Here is a 22725-nt window from a genome sequence, read left to right as displayed (position 1 = left end):
CTCTTCTTCTAAACACTCTTTATAAATACAAAAATGTGAATAATAATAATTATTATTATTCGTTTAACGGAACACGTTATGCAGGATATTGAATAACATTAGACATCAAATATAGACATTATCTGATAAACACAAATACGTTTTGTATAATCAAAAATGCATTGCTCGAATCGTTGGCGAATGTGTGGTAAGAAAAAATATATTGAAAACATTTCAAATGTGTAAATATTAAATTATAAATAATGTAAAATATGTATTAAAATAATCAACATTGTGACCATAACTAAACAAGCATTTTATTTTTTAAACCGACCTTTCATCTAATTTTACACTAAAATCAGTGTACCTCAAAAAAAGCCTGCTTTTGTTCGACAAAATTACGACAAAAATGTTTTATCAAATAAGTTGTTTTTACCCTAATTACATATATGCAAAACATTAACCAGTTTCCAAATATTACATTTTTAAGAGATATATGTGAACTGTCCTTTGAGCAACCACGTTGAAAGTTAATAAACCAAGCACAAATGTGCTTTGCGAAATGTTTTTCATATAGGCTGGATTCTCTCATCTGAAGAGGTTCGGTGTGAAGCGTGCGCGCTTTCTCTGTCTATCGGTCCTGCGGTGAGAGTGGGAAAGAGAGGTGGGTGCGCGAGACTGAAAGGGACCGAGAGCTATGATAGAACAGAGCAGTGACCAATAGAATGACAGAGGGGTGGGGCTCTCGATTTCTCACCGTTGTGCATGGGCCCTTAAAGTTTGTTTGTTCGCTGAATGCGGCGTGTGATGAAAACGTGTTACTGATCCAGTTCGGCAATAATCAGATGAATCTGATTTGGGGCATTTGATACATTCTTTGGACTTTCGAGACGCCGACTGTTGCCATTACGCACGAAACTCATTCAACCGACCTACTTTTTCCACCGTTGCCTTGATGAAAGACCGACTAGGTTAGAAACGGTGTGCTTGCAGTCATACAGGGACTGAATTACAACAACTTTAATGCCAATCACGAACGAGGATACGCGACGCAACGTTCCGCGAAGTCAAGCTGCGGAAAAGTATGCTGGAAAGGCTCTGCGAAGAGATACCGGAGAGAGTTTGGCAATCCGGAGACTTTTGGTGAATTGCAACTTCTGGACACCAGTTTGATAACCCGAAAGATCAAATGATACGGTTGGTGTCCTGAACGAGAAATTGACATTCCTGTAGTGACCAAGTTAAGCTCTACGTAGCCACCAGATTGTTGCTAAGAAGGGTTAAACTGCATCCAAAGGGAGTTGGAAAATCCAGCCTTTCTTCCACACGGATCAACTCATTGGGTGGGAGCAGCAAGAGAGACAAGAGTCCCCAGCAAATCAGCGGCTAATTGATTAAAGAGACTTCATTTGAATAGGGGGCTGGCAAGGTGCCAATCGCCTTTCAGAGGACCCCCCTCCATGATTAATCGTGAGGTATTATTGATAATCATAACAGGACACATGCGCGGTGGATGGGCTCCATTTCCGTAATTTTGAGCAGATTTGATAGTATTTTTATTCTTTCGTGGCTGATGCGTGAGCCAGCATGTCGCGGAGGAAACAAGCGAAGCCGCAGCATTTCCAGTCCGACTCGCAGCTGGTCCTAACCGAGCACAATGGTGAGTTTAAGCCCCTTTCCACACACAAACTCACTTTTGAGTAACATTTGGCTTAAAACATTTGTGACAAATGTTTTCTAATAAATTTCGGGTTTACTTACTTTTAGTTTAAACTCACTTCCCACAAGACTTTTTAATTTAAGGGATTTAGAAATGTGTAATCTTCCTGAGGCAAAGTGCTATTATCGAATTACTGTTTTGGAAAGCTTTAGGCTACTTTGTTATCATCAAAACAATCACCTTACTTAAACCGAAGCAAGATTTTAAAGGTGTGTTTTTAAAGATATCTCATTATTGGTAATATTTTTGTAGCTGATAGTTTCAAATTGACTCTCATGGACGAAGGTGTAATACAGTCAAGTAGTGCTTTATTTTATTAGGAAGTGTATTCATGTTTGGAGAATAGTCATAGTTAAAAGTTAAAGCTTCTCGAATTTGTTTTGTTCTGGCCCGTTTAAGTTGTCCACACAAGTGGGGATTCGCGTGGTTTTAGCTTTCCCCCCCCTCGCATCTTCTGCTGGTTAGGATATTGCATCTCTCTTGCTCGTAATAGCCCGCAATCTAGGTTATATATGTGTATATATATATATATATATATATATTAAGCGATTCATTGTGTTAAATGCAGATCAAGAGTTTTATCTTTGTTATCCGAGTGGACAACTATGCCTGTCGCACTTCCTCTTCAAAAACTTTATCATGCAACCTTCCCTGCAGCTTAATAAACGAACAGCAAATTGTGAAAATTGTTGTGATTCATCGATGTTTTAACTTTGATTTCAACTTTCTTTGAGATTGTGTAAACACAACCAGACTGACAGAGCCTGAAGTCGTTGGCTATCGGTAAATAGGGTATCACATATAGTCAGGATTATTTAATTACAGTTTAGACAACAAAAATGAGTTTTACAGATGCGTATTCGAAACGTCAGTCAATATCTCATACCAATTTGTCTGCTAAAAGTGCTTTTTAAAATTAGTTTTCTGCTCAAGAACTGACTTATTAGAAACCTATGACAAACATTTTTGAAAACACACATTGTCCCACACATCACCGCTGTTACAATGATTTGCCAGGTTTCAAAACCCACAATTACTAAATATCTTAAGTGTAATTCGGGTTACACAAGGTCAGCAAAAAGCTGTACAGTAACTGTAAAAATCGAATGGTAATTATCAATTTCTTTTTATATTTTCATCGAATGCAGATTTGATATTTTCTTAGTCTTCGGCGTTATAACCGTTCTTTTTTGAAGGCAGTGACTAAAATGTTTTGCAACAGTCATTGACCATAGATTTTTAGCTTGTAGGCTACATGTTTTACTATTTTTGAATTGCATACATCAAAGGCCGCCACATATTCATTCAAGCTATAAAATAATTTATATGGCATACCTAACATTTTGATTGGTAAAGTGCCTTATTGACGCGCGTTTTAAACGGAGTATTTCGGAAAACGGTTCTATCTCTTGCTTAACTCGGCGTTTAGGAGGCGATCATGTTGCTGATTAGAATGGAACCTTCGAGGAGGTAAGGATTTTGTTTCATATCGAAGTTAGATCCTAAATTAGAAAATTTTTTCTTTTAAGTTTGTATCAAGCTTTCAGTTACTATTTTTAATTTTAAGTGTTTAAGTATGTAAGTAGTTAGTAAGTATTGAAGTTTATAAACACGTGAAGAATGTAACAGAAATGGCCTACTTATTCCGTTAATACAAAAGAGAAAGTTTAAACGTATAAAACATATATCTACCATTTCCATAATGTTCGTACATATACTTGAACCTGCTGCCCGCTGTGAGCATGGCTCTCTAAGTTGGAGTAGCGAGCAGTTGTTTTTCTGGTTTCATGTGTTCTAAAATAAAACCCAAAAAGTGCTTCTTGTTACAGCTTTAGACACCAGTTGCTAGGCTATTGCATGTCAAAACATCAATGCGTTGATGCGTATTACGATTTATGTATAAGGCCCTTTATATATATATATATATATATATATATAAATATATATATATATAATGATATTATATTCATTAATTATCAAGAGTTAAGAGTTATTAGCTTAATACGCAGTTGTTTAGCGACTCTTATGGGAAGGACATTCAGAAATTTGTCATTTCTGCTAGAATTTCAGAATAAAAATAACACAGATTTTCTAAATCGCATTGCAGGATTTTCCCTTTCAAATTGAATAAAGAAGTGAATGGCAGTGTTTGTCAACTGCTGTCTGCTGAACGAGCAAAAAAAAATGTAAGCCCCAAATAGAGCCTATTTAAAACAAAAGAGGTAAATGTATAATCTGTAGTTTAGAGTTTACTGATCTATATGCTTCATCTTGGTGTATGCAGACATTGCTTGTTTTTTCTGTCCTAATCCGTAAGTGTGCACCAGGCCATTATAAAAGTTCTTTAAAAGGTAAACTTCCCTTGGTGCCTTCTCACCTGAACTTTTTTAAAGAAGAGCTTCTGTTTCTCCACATGGTTGGCAGCCTCTGTGAGGTATTCGAAGCGGTATTAGGGAGAGACTAAGCCAGCGAGTCTGTCCCTATTGGCCTGTCACTGAGGGTGGGATGCAGAGCTTTTTTAACCTTTGCCAGGCTCCCTCTGCGGGGAGGTGAGGAGATTTCATGTCACGGTGTGTTCTCGTATAGCATGTCTCTGACCTCCACGCACTGTGGAAAAGCCAGCCAGGGGCTCTTTTTGCCCCAGGGGGGTGGGATTGAGCATCAATGTGTCTGCTTTCCCCTTTCACCTCAACAAATTTGCCACACTCCCACCCAGAGAGATTAGGTCCCTCTCCAAAACACACTGAGCATGCAACGCGTTGTGTTTTGCAAACATCAGAGATTTAGTATCTTGTCGTTTTGCCAGTGTTTATGTAGTGGAAGTTTTGGGAAGTGTCTTTGATGTTTGATGATATTTTTTATCCTCCTTTCACAACAGTCCCTGTTTGGGAGAATGTCACAGAAATTTAGGACAAGGGCTTAGTGACCAGCAGAAAAGACTTTCCCAGGCACACCATCTAGTGTTCAGTAGGAAGTTTTCTGCGGCTTGCGAGAGAAAGTGAGGGAGGGACACGGAGGGAAAGTTGAGGGTGGGTGAAAGACAGAGAGAGGGAAAGAGGTTGTGAGTGAACAGTAACTCGCTCTTCGAAGTCACAACTAGCACGGCGCCTGCAGCTGAGCAAAGTAACGTAGAAATTACAAATTTATCTTATTTATATTTATCTTCTGTTTTTCATTGACTATTTTCTTTTTTTCTTACCACATCATTGATCCTCTACGTTCCTTACCTTAATTTTCTTAGGACAGGATTTTTGACCATACTCTGTAGCATGCTGATGATGACAACCCAAATCCTTCACAGTAGAGACACTAAAGCAAACTATTCTGCAGCTCGGTATCAGCTATTGTGCTCACAGTGCACAATAGCTATGTCAAACTTGTGTTGATTCTCGTTTTCCTGTAGAGTGACTACATTTGCCATTGTGAGCTGCCCGTTGCGCTTTGGTAGTTATGTCTAATGAAGTGCTTTAATATTGATGCTACAAAATGTTCAAAATTGTTTGCAAGTGTTTTGAATAGAAAAATATTTAAGTCTTTAAACCCTAGATTATTTGTATTCATTTATTTAGTTATTCTTGTGATTTGAACCAGTGTTTGCATGCGTGGGAAAGGACAACATAATTGAATGATTTTTATTATTAGGTTATAGTAAAATATCTCTTTCTACTGACTTCATATTGCATATTGGTCTAGAAATTACCAGTTCATATGCCAATTTAAATTTTATACTTAAATTAAATACATATTTTTTCAATCCTTTAATGTATAATAGAATGAATAATAATGTTGGTTACATTGTGAGGTAGGGCTACATTTGAAATGTGTTATTGCTCATTTTAATTTAATTTTGCTTTTATAGTAGCAAAGCATTCTGTATTGTATATTTAAATTGTTTTTAAATTAGTTTTTCAGAATGTAGGCTATGTAGCGAGTTTTTATTAAAGGTTCTTGTTTTTGCTTTTCCTTAATTTTTTCTGTTATTGTTGTATGGCACATTACGGCATTTACTTATACAGTAAGATATTTATTAGAGAACTGTAAGAACCATGATAGTGACTGATTGTTACAACAAGATAAGTGTTCGAGCACATAACCTTTGTCTGCAACAAACTGCACAGAATAAAATTAAGAATTATGGAATTATGGGCTGAACATGATTTAGATTGACCAAATACACAAGTGGAGTGTGTATACTTACCATTTCACTAAAAGTAGCAATTTGTCGATTATAATTATTTTATTATTCTTATTCTGTAGTATTCTTATTTTTATAAATTTTTTAAGTTTTATTTTCCATTATAATAACTTGTGTGTCTTAATTTTGCTTAAGCCTAACACTGCTTCCAACTAATCTTTTCAACTACCCCCACACTAAATTGAATCACTTTTTTATGCTTGTTAGCCTCACTTCAACAGACTTTTAATATTAAAACTTTTTATAAAAAAGTTGACTTTCCTGTCTGCACAACACATTGGTTGTGTGAGACACGGCTTTACTGTCATGGCAACTTTAGCGTTATCTGATGTCCCAGCTCAGAAAGACACAGGGGGAAGATAATCCCTGAATTAAACAGGATCTGCTTTAGAGCCAGCCGTGATGAGCAGGCCGGGCCCTCGCCCCACTCCCCTGCTCTGACACTCCCATGCTGGGGAACAATGGGGAGCCATCCTGTCTCTCCACAGGGCTGGGACACACTTCTTGCAGGGGTTTCATTTGCAAATGAATCTGTACACTGATGAAAATGTTGAGAGCGAAGCACTACAATGAGTGTGATTTATAAAGAATTGCAATTTGTAAATCAACTTGTATGTTAAACAGCATGATTTTTTATGGACAAAAAGGCAGGGGGGTAGTTGTTGAAGAGAATGAGTAAACTTGTGAAGAACCACAGCCCTTTTTTCTTGCTTGCTTTAATTTTTTCTTTTCTGAAGGCATGGTCAATAAAAAAAGTGCCACATGATCTTATTTTTGGCGAGTTATTTAATTATTATATGATCCATATGCAGGAACTAAAAATATTGTTTTGCTGAAAAAAGATAAATGTTACATTTTATTTTACTGTTAGAAGTCATCACTGGTTTTACCATTATTCTACAAAATCTAAATAAGTGATTGATGCTAGGCAAATTCAATCTTAAAGTATTCTCTCAGAATTCCAAACTGGGTAAAACAATTCTATAAAGGCTTACTTGTCCCTGTCAGGTCCTGATTGCAGCCTGACTGGATACAAATTAGTTTAGTGACAGGGATAACCTGTCTAAGAAGCCTGCAGTTGGTTGAAAATGAGCAAAGTTGACAGCAAATTGAAAGTCTAATAAGTCCTTCAAATGGTTGATTTGTGCCTAGTGGACATGTAGACATTGAGGAGTATGAAATATTGGAAATCAATGACCCACTATGAAATTTCATTAGGGCCCATTGTTCTCAGTTCACAGTATTTTTATGTTCTGATGGATTATCTGAAGAAAATGATTACCTAAGGTGGTTGAATTGATGGGACTTTGATACACATCTTCAAAGATCACTTTTAAGCAATATTGTAAAAGTGCTATTGATTTAGTTTCTTATCCTATTTCATCATAGCTCTATGTAGTGTGTGGAGATTTTTTTTCTCTTTGTTATTTGGTATTTGTTCCCATTTTATGGTTTGTTTTTTGAACGTTTGGGGAGGATAAGCATTAAACTGATTAACAGAAGATTAACAACAAAAGAATTTGAACAGATAAAGCTGCTTCTTCAGATACAAACCCATCTAATCACTAATCCCCCTGTCCACCCCCCCCTTATTTTCCTCTGCAGGGGACACAGAGGCCAACTCAGACGACTCCCCTTGCAAAGACTCGGGTGCCCATGTCTGCGGCAGATGTTGTGCAGAGTTCTTTGAACTATCGGATCTTGAACACCACCAGAAGAATTGCGCTAAGAATCAATTAGTTCTAATTGTGAATGAAAATCCAGTTTCTCCCTCCGGAACCCTTTCCCCGGGCTCCTCTACTCATAATCCTGATGAGCAGGTGAATGACACAACTAATAACACAGATCAAGCTGAGTTGGCCGACCTTTTGGAGCAGAATATACTTGACAAAGAGGAGGCCATGGACACAGATGTGTCAGAAGTCTCTGCGACACATAATGATGGCAGTGGGCATGCGGTGGGTGGAAGCCCACTTGGTGGTGCTGGAAACAGCCATGGACCTCTGGGCAGCACTGGGTCCAATTTGGGAAATTCTGCCATTTCTCCCTCACTACCTCAGCTGGGCAACTTAACTGAGCTGGGAAATTTTTCCATGATTAACAGTAATGTCATTATTGAAAACCTACAGAGCACCAAAGTGGCTGTGGCTCAGTTCTCTCAAGAGACAAGATCAGCGGGAGGACAAAGGGTGGCAGTGCCAGCCCTTATGGAGCAGCTCTTGGCACTGCAGCAGCAGCAGATTCATCAGCTGCAGCTCATTGAGCAGATCCGTCACCAGATTCTTCTGTTAGCTTCCCAATCACCTGAGCTCCAAGTACCACCTAGTTCTTCACCAGTCACTTCAGTTTCAGGTGCTAGCCCACTAACCACTCTTAGTTCCCATTTGTCTCAACAGTTGGCAGCTGCCGCAGGTTTAGCACAGAGCATAGCTAGCCAGTCTGCAAGCATTAGCAGTTTGAAACAGATGGCTAATGCTGCGCAGCTACCTCAGAGCAATTCTAGTGTGGGAGAGTCATCTCAAAACCTCGGAGCACCGGGGGCAGCTACAGTTAATGTCCAGTCTTCTGAGAAGAGGCCAGCCCATACGGGAAGCTTGCATCCTCAATTAGCAAACCCATCACTTGCAAAACCATCCACACCAGTCTTTGGGATGGGTAATCTTTTGAACCCTGTGGCTAATACCCTTCTACCTCAGCCCCCACCAGGCAATCCAATATTTTCCAGTGCACTGCCCAGTGTTGGTACTACAGTTGAAGATCTCAGCTCACTGGCTGCACTGGCTCAAAGAAAAGGCAAGCCACCCAATGTTGCATCTTTTGAACCGAAGAGTAGCACTGAGGATGCTTTTTTCAAACATAAATGCAGGTTTTGTGGCAAGGTGTTTGGTAGCGACAGTGCTCTACAGATTCACTTACGTTCTCATACAGGTGAGAGGCCGTACAAGTGCAACATTTGTGGGAATCGCTTTTCAACCCGTGGTAACTTGAAGGTGCACTTTCAGCGACATAAGGAGAAGTATCCACACGTTCAAATGAATCCATACCCTGTTCCAGAGCATTTAGACAATATTCCAACAAGTACTGGCATTCCCTATGGAATGTCAATGCCCCCTGAGAAGCCAGTTACTAGCTGGCTGGATAGCAAGCCTGTACTTTCGACTCTGACCTCTTCTGTAGGCATGTTACTTCCACCAACAATACCAACTCTGCCTCCATTTATCAAAAAGGAAGAGAATAACTTACTGGTTATAAGCAGCCCTTCTCATTCTGCTAAAAGTGACTCAGGTCCAGCTGAAGCAGCCACAAAAAACACAGATAGGATGTTTGAAGAGGGTGAGAGCACAACCTTGCCTACCTCAAATGGAAAAACTGAAGAAAACCACCACTCCTCCAGTTTAACAACTAATGTGAGTGCTGCTGGAGAGGGCACCATTGAGTACACCACCCCCAACAGCCCTCCAATGGCCACTAATCCACTAATGCCCCTGATGTCAGAGCAGTTCAAAGCTAAGTTTCCTTTTGGTGGTCTGCTTGATCCCTTGCAGGGCTCAGAAACATCCAAACTTCAGCAACTGGTTGAGAACATTGACAGGAAATTGACAGACCCCAATGAGTGTGTTATCTGCCACCGTGTTCTTAGTTGCCAGAGTGCCCTGAAGATGCACTACCGCACGCACACTGGGGAGAGGCCTTTCAGATGTAAAGTGTGTGGTCGTGCGTTCACCACCAAGGGAAACCTGAAGACTCATTACAGTGTCCATCGAGCAATGCCACCACTGAGGGTCCAGCACTCATGTCCTATTTGTCAGAAGAAGTTCACAAATGCTGTTGTTCTGCAGCAGCACATTCGAATGCATATGGGTGGCCAGATCCCCAACACCCCTCTTCCTGACAGCTACCCAGAATCCATGGGGTCTGATGCCGGCTCATTTGATGAGAGAAATTTTGATGATCTCGACAACTTCTCTGATGAAAATATGGAGGGAATTGAGGATGGGCCAGACAGCAGCATCCCACACACTCCAAAGTCAGCTGATGCATCTCAATACAGCCTCTGTTCATCCCCTACACCACATGAGTCATCAGGCATGGCGAACCAGGAAAAGAGTGCCAACCAAGGTGCAGAAGAAGTTAATTGTGGACAAGAGAAATCAGTGGAGAATGGATTCATGGAAGGAGACAGATTCACAAATGACTCCTCTTCAATTGGAGGCGATATTGAAAGCCAAAGTGCCGGAAGTCCAGCTGTCTCTGAATCTACCTCTTCCATGCAGGCACCATCACCCACTAATGGAAATCACCAACAGCAAAAATCTCCAAGTCTCGAGGATCGGCAGCAGCGGGCATTGTCATTTGAGCACATTAGCGCAGGTCTTATGCAGACTCATTCTGCCAGTCCTGGAGCTCTGGATCTTACTTCAATTAATCCATTGAAAGAGCCTCTTAGTATGCTTTTCCCCTTCCGTGATCGAGGCACCTTTAAGAATACAGCATGCGATATCTGCGGAAAGACATTTGCCTGCCAGAGTGCCTTGGATATCCACTACCGAAGCCATACCAAAGAGAGACCATTCATTTGTAACGTATGCAACCGAGGTTTTTCCACCAAGGGTAACTTGAAGCAACATATGCTGACCCATCAGATGCGAGATTTGCCCTCTCAGCTCTTTGAGCCCAACAACAGTCTTTCCTCCAGCCCAACTCCATCGCTTCTTTCTGTTGGACCCTTGTCCTCCTTGATGAAGACTGAGGTCAATGGCTTTCTGCATGGTCTTCAACTTGATGTAAAAGACTTGCCCTCAGGACTTGTGACCTCATCTGCTTCCACCTCTCCAGTTCTTTCAGCTGCTCCACCAAGGAGGACGCCTAAGCAGCACAACTGCAACGCCTGTGGAAAGACATTTTCTTCCTCCAGTGCCCTGCAGATCCATGAGAGAACCCATACTGGAGAGAAGCCTTTTGCTTGCACCATCTGTGGACGAGCATTCACCACCAAAGGAAATCTCAAGGTAATTGTTACTTTGTTATTTTACATGCAAATTCTTCGTAAATTTCTGTACGACTATATATAATGAATGGGAAGTGGAAATGTTGAGTCATCCCATTACTATGAATTTGGGCTAAAAGCTTTATATTGGTGGAATACTGCCAGGAATGATTCACTTAACCAACGGCAACCACCCTTTGCAGTGGTGTGTTCTGAATTTTTCCAGGGTTTTATCTCTTGAGAAACACAAGTTTCTCTTTGATCACCAGTTAAAAAAATTCCAGCAGACAGATAAACAGTATCTCAGGGGTTTTGTATGGATAAGTGAATGTAGCAGTTGACTCTGTGGAAACCTGACACAGTACAGGCTACATGGCAAGTCACAAAGCAAAAAATGTTAATCTTAATTAAAATGTTCCCTGCAAATGAATTACAAATGAGCACAAACTGTATGTATGAAAAGGTTTACATAAAAAACTACTGTAAGAAACATGTTATTTGATAGCTTAATGTAGTAACGTGATGCACTGATGTCACATAAAAATATCCAGCCTTGAAATAAATGACCTTATGTTCAGTGCCACACTAACGGTTACAACAATTATACAAAGAACTATTAAAGGGCGATGTATAGCATGCTTCAAGGGCGAACGGGGGGCAAGTGTCAGTTACGATACAGTCCGGCACAATGAGAGTGGACAGTGCAATTTTCTCTGGACACATGACCACCAGAGACCATTTGTTGTATATGTAGGCCATCATCTCATTAAAACATTTTACTCTTGTTTTAATAATTAGTCACATGCTGTTTCCAGTGGACTATTTTGATACTAATTATTTTGCTGCTCTCTCTTTTTCCATTGCATCATCTCAGGTGTTATTCATTTTAATGTTTCCAAATTTTAAACATTGTTAAAAAAAGAGATTGCCAGAGCCACACATTTTTAACCATTTCTTTCATCTCTCTCTCTCTCTCTCTCTCTCTCTCTCTCTCTCTCTCTCTCTCTCTCCATAGGTTCATATGGGTACCCACATGTGGAACAGCGCTCCTGCTCGCCGTGGTCGCAGGCTTTCAGTAGACGGTCCCATGGCTTTCCTAGGCACCAACCCTGTAAAGTTCCCAGAGCTCTTCCAAAAGGACCTAACTGGCAGAGCTGGAAATGGAGATCCAACCAGCTTTTGGAATCAGTATGCTGCTGCATTCTCGAATGGCCTGGCTATGAAGACCAACGAAATCTCTGTTATCCAGAATGGAGGACTGCCACCTCCACTGTCAGGGAGTGTGGGTAACGGGGGCAGTTCACCCATCGGAGGTTTTACAGGCAGCATGGAGAAGCTGCATCACTCCGAGCCCAATCCTGCTCTGGCTGGCCTTGAAAAAATGGCAAACACCGAAAATGGGACTCCCTTCCGCTTCACTCGCTTCATGGAGGACAAGGAGATTGTGACCAACTAGAAAACTTTTTGTTGTATTCATGAACAAACACACACGCTCTTCGACAGGCCACACACGTGTCCCTGTATGCGCGTCAATGAAAGAGGAAAGCAAGAAAAATAAACTATTTCAGCTTTTGCTTGCAATTAAGACTTTATGAAGAAAAGTTTGAAAAGAACTCGCTTTGTACAATGTACAACATGTTATAGTTTTACGGAGCTTATTTATTAGTGATTATAACCTTGCTCGAAAACCAAGTGGAAATATTAACAGTTACTTAGTTTTATGCTTTTATCAGAATTTTCTGTTTTATCTGCAGAGTCATTCTGTACGAGTGTTTTAAAGTGTGCTTTTGAAAATTAGCTTTCCTTGGTAGAGAACTTCATCATGGCATTAAATTATTTTCTATCTGTAGTATGTGTTAACAAAACTTGATGTTCATGTAATGATTTAGAGCTTACAAAGTGTAACTTAAGGCTGTAAATACTGTACACTTATCTGTGCTAGATGGTTTACAAGCTGTGTAGTAACTTTTACCTGAGAAATATCAACGTTTCATGAATCCAGGGACACAGGTTAGTCCCTTTTCTCTCTTAGAAGTTAAAGATAAAAAGAAAAATTCTTCCCCTCAGCTGTTTATTTTGGGCCTAGTATTTTCTCTTCCTAATTGTTGTTTCATTTTTTCTTTTAACTGTGTTCCGTTTTTCACTCTTTATTTGTGCTTGTAGAATACAAAGCATAAATGGTTGTTACATGACAGAACATGATGAGGTCCACATTTCCCTTATGAAGTGAGCAGAGATTTCTGTTGAGATTTAGATTTGCTGGGCTTTCAAATTGCTGCTAAGAACTAGCATATTCGTTAACATCTACTGCACATCGTGTGTTAGCGCACCATACACGTGTGGAGCATCAGATTCTTTTTACAATTGTACATAGTCTTACTCGAAGTCCATCTCGGCCGGGGCAAATGATGATAGTGTTTTTATAAGTATCTAAATATATATATATATGGACTGTTACATGCACTTTCTTGGAAAGGTTGAAGATCTTTTAGGGCCCAGTTTCTCTACAGTTTAATACCTACTAACAGCTATACTGTAATTCTTTACTCTAATAATCAAATACATCCGTTTTCCAAAAGAAAAAGTGTGTCGGTGTTTATGGTTATTTTTTGCTTAAATCTTGTTTCGGGTTTTGTCGATCACCTTGGCTGTTTGAAAACAGATTTTTGCATTACAAGATAAGTTTGACACGTCAAAATACTGTTTTTTGCTCTCGATTAAATTAAACGCGTCGAAAAGTCTGCTACACATTTAACATTTGCGTGTCAAAGGGAGTCCGTCAGGATGCAGATGCAATTACAGAGCGCTTCATTAAAAAACATGCAGCTCCGCTGCAAGTCAGATTTCTGAGTTCATCATTCTGGCGGCTGACGGGTTTCAGCATCTTTAATTAAAGAATCGATCGCTTTAGAAGCCCCTTTCTTTCAGCGTTTGTTTAGATGGATTGGTTTGCCATGTCTGTCTCGTAAAGGAAACTTTTCATACAAGATAATAGTGTGTGTATTTTTCGAATCTTTTTAATACAATAAAAGGTAAGGAACTTTTAAAAGCAACATTTTGTACTGTGCTAACAACTAAGGGGCTAGTTTACTTTTTTGATGCAGACCGTTTATTTTGTTTATGTTATTATTTATTAGTTTTGTGCTGCACAAATTCAATTTCACGGGATTTAATTCTCCCAAACAAAAGCACTTATCGGTTTTATTTTTATGCAATCGTTTTAATATAGCTAGTATCCATATCTTACCGTCCCACTACTTTCAAGGCGCACCAGTTCCTTCAGAACATGCCAGTGATAAATAATGGGCTTTAAAAAATCTACCTAAATCGACTTATTTATATTTGATGTAAGATAATGCAAAAATAATATAAAGCCCCTGCTGAAACACCATTGCACTTCCTGCAATGCAGGATTTGTTAATTCGTGCTCTGCATCTTTCGTTCCCCACGCCCCCTCCTCTGCGGGCTTTTATAGCTGGCTAAATTCCCAAATATTTACAAGATCGCGATGCTAAATGACCATTGCAAACAGTCCGGGTCCGGCAGAGGGTCCCCGCCCCTCCGAACCTATGCTCTCTCTTTGAGCCTCCCATCTGCTTCGTGCGACAGACGCTTTGTTTGAACAGCTCGTAAGCTTCCGGATTTTCATGCAGAGTGGAACAGCTCCCTGCGAGCAGTTTATTGACCCTGTAGATACCAAATCCCTTTCGAGCTCTGACATAAAAAAAGTAAAAAAAACATTTGTTTGACATGGGTTAAACTTTGACTGCTCCCATTCAAATTTTCCTAATATATTTAATCAAATCAATTTTTATATTAGTTGAGGAAAATATAATTCAAGTTATTATAATTAAATTTAAATAAAATTAGCCAAGATGTTTTTGTCCCTTTTCTTTTACATTCTTTTATATAATATCATTAAAGAATAACAGTGTTTTGTTATTTATAATATTCTAGCACCTCCATTTATATAGAATAGATAAAATAATAATAACAAAACGTAATAATAATACAAATGGTTGAAAATTACACAAACTTAAAAAAATGCCTTAATACCTCACTAGATATTCCTATCTCCATGCAACTTGGAATTGTAATATTAGAAATGTTCTTTTTTTATAAAATTATGTTTTAGTACTAAAATCTAAAACATATTTTCTCATTATCCCTTAAAAATGCCAAATGTTGTTAAGATAATTATTATTATAATTATATTTTGAAATAATAATCATATTTATTATTATTTAAATAGCTATTAGTAGGGTTAACAAGTATTATAACCTACAAAAACCTATAATTGAAATAGGATATTTTCTAAAATTATAAAACATTGTATTTATAATTGTATTAGTTTTTTATTATTTTAATAAGCTGAATAAGGTGTATTTTCTTTTGTGTATAAGAGGAAAAGTGAAAGTTTGCACCAGGTCACTTTTTATCAGAAAATGATACAGTAAAATGAGAGGGGACACAATAAACTACAGTATCACCAACAAACACACTTGCACACTCACACAAACAGCAAATAAGGTGGTAAACTTAAAAGCGGATAAAAAGAGCCTCTTCACTTTTCTGTCTATTTTTTAAGACGGCATGTTGTTTGAACAGCGTCAAGTGACCAGTGTTCTTGGTCCCATTCAGAGTTATCTTGTTAAGAACACATAGTCACTAGAATAAGGTATCAAAATAGAAGATTAGATTTAATTCTGTCCATTTTTCTGTGTTTCCACTTCTGCTGCAGTGCAGCGTGTACAGTCACATGGGTGTGGGGAGAGTCAGTTAATAATAAGACAGGTGGCCGTTTTTTCAGTTTATCAAAGAAGAAGTTTATAAGATCTGACAGGATTCGGTACTGTGACTGGCCTCAGGGAGGTCTCAGCAACGACCTCTTCACATCACAAACCCACCTCTGCACTATACCCTGCACACACACACACACACACACACGCTGGGGCGTGTTTACTGGCTGTAGCCCTGGGGGCTGGCTGTGACTCCCTGCTGTGTTTAGGTCTACGCATCAAAGACACATTTGGGACAATTGAAGTGCTGCACCACCGAGCCACTGCTCAGCTCCACACCTGCCCACTTGTCAATCATTCCCAGGTGACAGCCGTGTGACTCGTAGGAGCAAAGGATGCAATTAGGACAATTAGCGTACTCTTTTGTTCCCCCGTGGATCCACTGCTCATTTTGTTTATCATCTGTTTGTTGTCTCTGTTATTAGGTCCTCCGTCGCCATTGTCATATTGACTGCTCCAGAATTTTTCCTTCTCTCTTTCCCTCCCTTTCCTTTTTCTCATGCTTCATGGTTTCCTGCGGAAAAGGTCTCTGAGACGTGTACACAGCTGGCTGCAAGAGGACCTTCAGATTGCAAGAGCAAACATAGAGGAAGATTTCTCAGCCTGTATGTGTGTGTGTGTGTGTGTGTGTGTGTGGGCGTGCATTATCATGGCAGAGTAATCAAAGTCAACATGGAAACATTCATCCATCCAAATCTAATTCACTAAAAAGCACTGCTTTCTCAATCTCTGTTTCTTCCTCTTTTCCCTCTCACTCTCTCACTCTAGCCTATCTCTTTCTTTATCTTTCTCCAACTAAATCCTGAATTAGGGCTCTGTGGCCACAGGTTGCCTCTACAAAGTTCCCTTAGGTGGGACAGAGACCTGGCCGTGGTCCAAGAGCGAGAGTCATTTATCTGTCCACTCCTTCAGCTTTTCTCCTGGCACAGAACGACACACACACTGAGATATTGTATTACAGCTGCCATTGTAAGACAGACAGGTGGGACTCTCACTGTGGGGTCTTAAAAGCCAGGCGGCAGTGGGCAGACATTTGGTGTGTACTTTATTAGAGCACTCATGCCTGCAGAACCCTCCCAACAACAGTACGGTGGAGTTGCAGAGGACCAGGGGCGGGTGTACAGTAACGTCTTGTCCCTCTCACAGAGCAATAATGGCTGTCTCAGACTTGGTTTATCATCACCGCTGAAATTGCTGGTAGTTCTTTTGTCAGGGATTTATTGCAGGAGGGGTATTTAGCTTCTTTCTGATGCTAATGTTTTAAATTTTAGGGGCTCAGAGCTCAGTCTCCAACTCTCAGAGAGCCGCAAGGGTGGTGACACTGTCCGTTATGAAAACGGTTCCCTCTATCTCTCCCTCCTTTCTTTTTTCCCTTGTGAATAAAAGAGGAGAAGGCCTGCATTTAGGCCATCTGTGCTTGAGTGTAATTTAATGTGTAGCTCCATTTTAAGATGAAGCCCATGTACTCTTGCGTGGTTTGTCTTTAGAATGGAGCCCAGATCGGTTTCCTCTTCCTTTAAGAGCAGTGGGAGATTAAGTAGGTTGATTGTGTTCCTTTCACCATCAGAATGAGGACTGGTAACCTAAGCCTGTACTGTCTGCCATGGGGCTCAACGACAGGTAGATGCTCGCTCTTCTGTTAATGTCATCTCATAGATTACGTTTCCACATCGCCGAAGTGTCTTAAAATGCACTGAAGGGACACACATTCCTCCATCCCCTTTATATTGGAACTGTTGTCAGAAAGAGGGTAAACACATTTCTTTACACTCTCACCATCCTTATTGACTGTGGTATACTGCCTACTTTTCTGTCTGAGAATCTTACGTAATAAATTATGTTATTATTTAAGATATAATGAAAATATGAATTATGTTATTATTTTCTTTTTAATGCGAATTTGCAACAGCATTTTTTGCTTTATTTACCCTAAAAAGAATTACAAAAATCTCACGTTATGCAAAAGAAATTACAATTCCATTTTAATATGTTACTTTATAATACTAGTATTTAATAACTAGTATTCAAAATAAATAATCTATCGTTATAGTGGTTAAAAATAAGTTTTTTATTTGTCATAATAATAATACATTTTCATTTAGTCATTAACAGCGACTTACAGATGAGGTAAACAATGGAAGCAACAAAAGGACTATATAAAGCAAACTGGTCTCATAAGAAAACTGGTCTCATATTGCCTACCACAGTATACAGAGCAAGTTTTTTTGTAATAGTGAAAATTTTAAATAATTGAAACCAAAGTAGCTGGTTCATCTGTAATGTTGTACATTTTTAGCATGTAAACTATAGAGAAACTCAGAAATTCAGGAGCTATACATCGTCTTTCACTGTTTGTGATTCTGATTTTACATTTCTGTCTTTTTTCTCTTCTCTTCTGTTCTTGGATGCACAGTTACATTTTAAAACTTGTTTATTTTAAAGTGCCTATTGTCTTTATCACTCATTATAACATCATGCTCTCTCAGTCTATCTTTATCTTTTACCATCACTCCTGCCCTTTAGCTTTACTTTATTTCCCTTTGTCTGTCACATTTGTGTTAATATCGTTCTTGTTTTCTGTGTAATGTCTTTCCCAGTCCATCTCTATTCTTTCTCACTGTTGTGGTCTCAGGAGTAACAGAGTTTTAATATTAACCTGTTGCGATGCAGGCCGTGAGGCAGAGCGATAGACATCATAATCATGAATATGTATGTGTGTGTTCTAAATGGTTACTGAGCTCTTTATGTCACCTCTGAATGGTAGGAATAGAGATACAGGCTCTGATAGGTCTTTTTAGGACTCTCTCACAGAAGCCATTAAGTTTCCAGTGTTAGGCCTGGAAACAGCCTGTAGACATTAGTAGTGATATCAGTGGTTCTTTCCAGTGTGCCACACTTGACCCTAGCGCAGATCTCAAACACATACAGGCTTTGTGTTACTTGTTGACCCAAATAAGGTTTAATAGGGACACCTTTGTGAATTTTGCAAATATTTTTTAATAGGAATGCATGGCTATGATGTCTTAATGCACACTGGCTAGAAGTGACTGTGATATCTTTCACAAATAACAAAACATTACATCTCAAAAGTCAATATTTAATTGACAAGTGCCAGAAAAGTCTCAAAACTTTAATAATTTTCCAGTTGTTTATCTGTTAAATCATTGATAAATTAAAGTTCAGTGCATATGACAAATTCAGTAATTAATACAGTGAATTATTGTTCTCAGGTATTATCTGTAGAATAAAGAGTAAAATGTACTCTTAATGAATAACCAGAATAAAACGGATAGTTTATGTCTCCTTGTTACTGTTGTTTCTGCATGTGCGGCACAAAACATTTACTTAACTCCACTCTGTAGTTTAAAGCCTCTTAGAGGCCTATGGCTTTTTTATTTGATAATCAATCCATCCGTATTAAAACAACAGGGTAAACTTAGTGGTTCTCATATACTTCATTATTGCAGCTATTTGACTGGGCAGCATATTTGAGCAAACTGCATGTCACAGACTATCAATACAGCTCTAATCAGTGTTAGTTATGGCTGCCCTATAATGGCCAAGTCTCCTGCGGTCAGCGGACCACCTTATGATGGCTCTCCGCGCGTGTGTGTATGTGTAATTTGAGTGGTGGAAACAAGCGCAAGGAGAATGGGAAGCTCAGCAGTTGCACTAACAATTTGATTATGTTGTTGGGTTCCTGTTATATAGATCTGCTGAGGAATACATTTCACCATGTGAAAGAGAGAGAGAGAATGTGTGCATTGTGTTGTATGTGTTTGCTGGTATGTGTGATATGTGTGTGTGAGTTTTTATCACTGCTTCTTTCACTTCCAAGCCTGTCACTACAATGATAACATTTCTGAAAGCCTGGAAATTATAACGATATTTTGTCTAAGGACATCATAGCACTGACGGTGGTGTGCTTGTGACTTAAACAACGATAATAACTATTCAATAATTAATTTTGACATTTCATGTCAGGGCACATAAATGATGTCTGTGAGGGGTTTTTCCTCACCTGTTTAACTGTCACTTATTGGTCTATAGGGCTATATTTCCTGTTAGTCACTTCCTTTGGCAGGATTGTGGACATAAGACAGGTGTCATCTTCCCTGGCCATGGAGGCAGGTAGGCCTGACCCAGGTAAGATTATCCTCTCTACTCACCACAAAACTCAAATCAGTCAGCATTATCACCCAGCTCCACCAGGAACCATATCATGAAACTCAACACATGAACATTTGACACTTACACCCGTAAAACATCTCTGATATTTAATATTCAACGGCTGGTGTTATTTACATCTCACTCAGTGAAAGACGATCAGCCCTGAGTTTACTGCAGTTTACAAAAATCACTTTACATACAATTTCGATGTGATGATCTCATAGTCTTCAAATATGATTTATCTTGGGTCTTAGGACACATAAGCATTTCTTCTTTTTTTGTTATAGATTATATATTAATGTAACACTACCCTGACTTCTACATTTCTGTAACATAACCCCTAAGTGATGTCAGATGGCAGTGATTAAATATGGATGGAGATTTGGTACATTTTCCTACAGGGAGAGAAAGAGAGAGACAGCGGGACAGAGAGAATAAGAAAAACTGTTGGGTTTTTTTACCCGCCAGGAATCTCAGAGGTCCTGTCAGTGTCACCTGCATTCACATCTAATGGACTTCAAATCGGCTCTACCTCCCAAGCTTTAATGAGTGTTAAATTAATGAATTCCATCTCCTCCACCGCCTTCCTTTTCTTTAATTCTCTCTCTTTCTGCTCAGTTTTTGCATGACAACATTTTCAGATTGCGCTTTGAGACGGATCAGTCCCTTGTTGGCAGTAATTGGGTGCTGGCCTGGGTTAATGCGCTCACCGCCATTAATGAAAATGTTGAGCTGTAAGTGGAACTGTATGAAACGGAGAACGTTCTCAATAGCCTCCAAACAGTCACCAGGGCCCATTCTGCAGCGGGCCAGTCCCAGCTTTTATTGGAGTGAAGTGAAGCATGAATTCTGTGAGGGAAAGATGGAGCCAGTTATATTCAAAGCTGTAAGCCAGACGGCTGAATGAAATAACCTTTTTAAGATAAAGAGAATCTCTTGGGTACGTCAGGTGAATAAAGGCCCACACAAAGTGTAAAGATGCGATGAAAGACAGTTTATTGTAAACTTCAACACACACACATTTGTGAAATACAGTGCTGGATTAAACCTGTGTGCAATTTCTCAAGAGACATCGTTAATAATAAATTGTAATAATTTTTTTTCTTTAATTATAAACATTTTATACATTTTGATGTTCATGTTTATCCAATTGTTAGCCAGCAGAGATACCTTTATAATAAATCTCTCAAAGATTACAATGACAGCATTCAGGTTCTGTTAATGGTAAACTTTTTGTCTACATTTGCTGAATTATTTTTAGCTGTGATAATTTACCCAAAAAATGCAAAATTGTTGTACACTACCTCTATAGTGTCTGAAAAGGATCTGCTTGTGTGGGTGGCATTGTGTATTTGTGAGTCAGACCACAACAGACCCATCAGAAGGGTCACCAATTCGGCATTGGTAACCATCGGCAACAGACCTTTTAATGAGAGTTAATCATGTACACCGAGGTGTCGTGAGAAAAGCAGAAATGTGTGTTTAACTGTTTCACTCTCATTACTTTACTGGGATTGGTTGATGAGGCCTGTTACAGAATTTCCTGTCAACGTTGTAGCTGAGTTCACATGAACATTATGAAATAACTTTGCGGTGTGAAATGCCAATTATGGATCAGTCAGTTGGGTGTGTTTTTGTCTCTCTTCTGACTTGTTTGGCTTTCTTCTCCCCCATTATTTCTTTATCGCTCTCTTGATAACAGATTTCTTTTAGGGGTTGCTTACATCAAGACACATACTAACTGTTAAGTCAACTGTATAAATCACCAGCTCTATCAAGCTGTAAACGTAGCATTTAATAATCGCTTAAACGTGCTGTTTAGCAGGAAAAAAGTTGCCAGAGAAGTAAAACTACGCAGCAGCTAAAATAAGTGTGACACCAGAAGAAAGAGAGAAGAGCGGAGATCTAATGAAGGCTTTGAGATGAACAGATTGCCTGGCAAGGAAGGGCAGCCTCACAGTGTGGATTTGACTGTCGTATCGACATATGCACAGAATCTAAAATCTGAATTTTAAATGTTGGAGAGCTGCTCACACTCACAGTGTCAAAGAAATGCCATCCTGTACAGCTGTCACATGACACCTCAGACCTCACACACACTCAGACACACACACACACACACACACACACACACACACACACACACACACCATCAGCACACACACATACACAGACCTAGCAAACCTAGCTTTGGCATTCACACACGGCTGTGTGCACGGTAGTGGAGGAACTAGTAAACACCAGTCTTGCCAAATCACAACATCTTAGACACACATGCTACACAATATTGTCGTTGAGAGAAAAAGGAACAAGAGAAAAGAGAAGTTTTTTTGCGAGTGATCAAGAAAACTAAACTAAAACGGAAAGTACCAACACACCGCACATCTGTTTTAGAAATCTTTCGCCATGTCTAACTGACCACAATTTAGATATAATTTTTATTATTTGTGTTGTTTTGATTTGGTTTCTGAAGATACTTTTTCACAATTTATCTCAAAGAGGATTAAGAAGAATTGTGTTTGCATTACTCCCATACACTTAAATGGAAACTTATTTACTTGAACTAATATAACTTACTAACACCTCGTCGCTGTCCTATCAAAACCTCGGATGTCCAGATTTTTTAGGAAATAGGACAAACACTGTACGTTTAAAATGATACAATACTTTGTTAATACTTTTTATTTGCTAAATATTTTCAAAACCCAGTGACAAACATAAAGGGTGACTAATAATAATGATTTATTGTTCTTTAAAAAATATATATTTTAAATAGACTGTACATACATTTAAAAAAATTATAAACGAGATGTTGATTTTCTTATAGAGTGATCTTAAATGTTTCCAAAGGAAAGAATTGTCACATTTCTCAACT

General features: G+C 39.0%; 1 protein-coding gene across 1 annotated transcript; it reads left to right on the top strand.

Moving 5' to 3' along the window:
• Positions 1-757: 757 nt before the first annotated feature.
• Positions 758-13455, top strand: sall1a (spalt-like transcription factor 1a). Its single transcript, XM_079465478.1, has 3 exons — positions 758-1639; positions 7500-10903; positions 11897-13455. Exons 1-3 carry the CDS (start codon positions 1567-1569, stop codon positions 12335-12337), a joined length of 3918 nt encoding a protein of 1305 aa, XP_079321604.1. The 5' UTR covers positions 758-1566; the 3' UTR covers positions 12338-13455.
• The last annotated feature ends 9270 nt before the right edge of the window (positions 13456-22725 follow it).

The sequence above is a fragment of the Barbatula barbatula genome (genome assembly GCF_947034865.1).
Source record: "Barbatula barbatula genome assembly, chromosome: 1".
In the NCBI taxonomy this organism is placed as follows: domain Eukaryota; kingdom Metazoa; phylum Chordata; class Actinopteri; order Cypriniformes; family Nemacheilidae; genus Barbatula; species Barbatula barbatula.
This window is presented reverse-complemented; position numbering and strand designations above follow the sequence as displayed.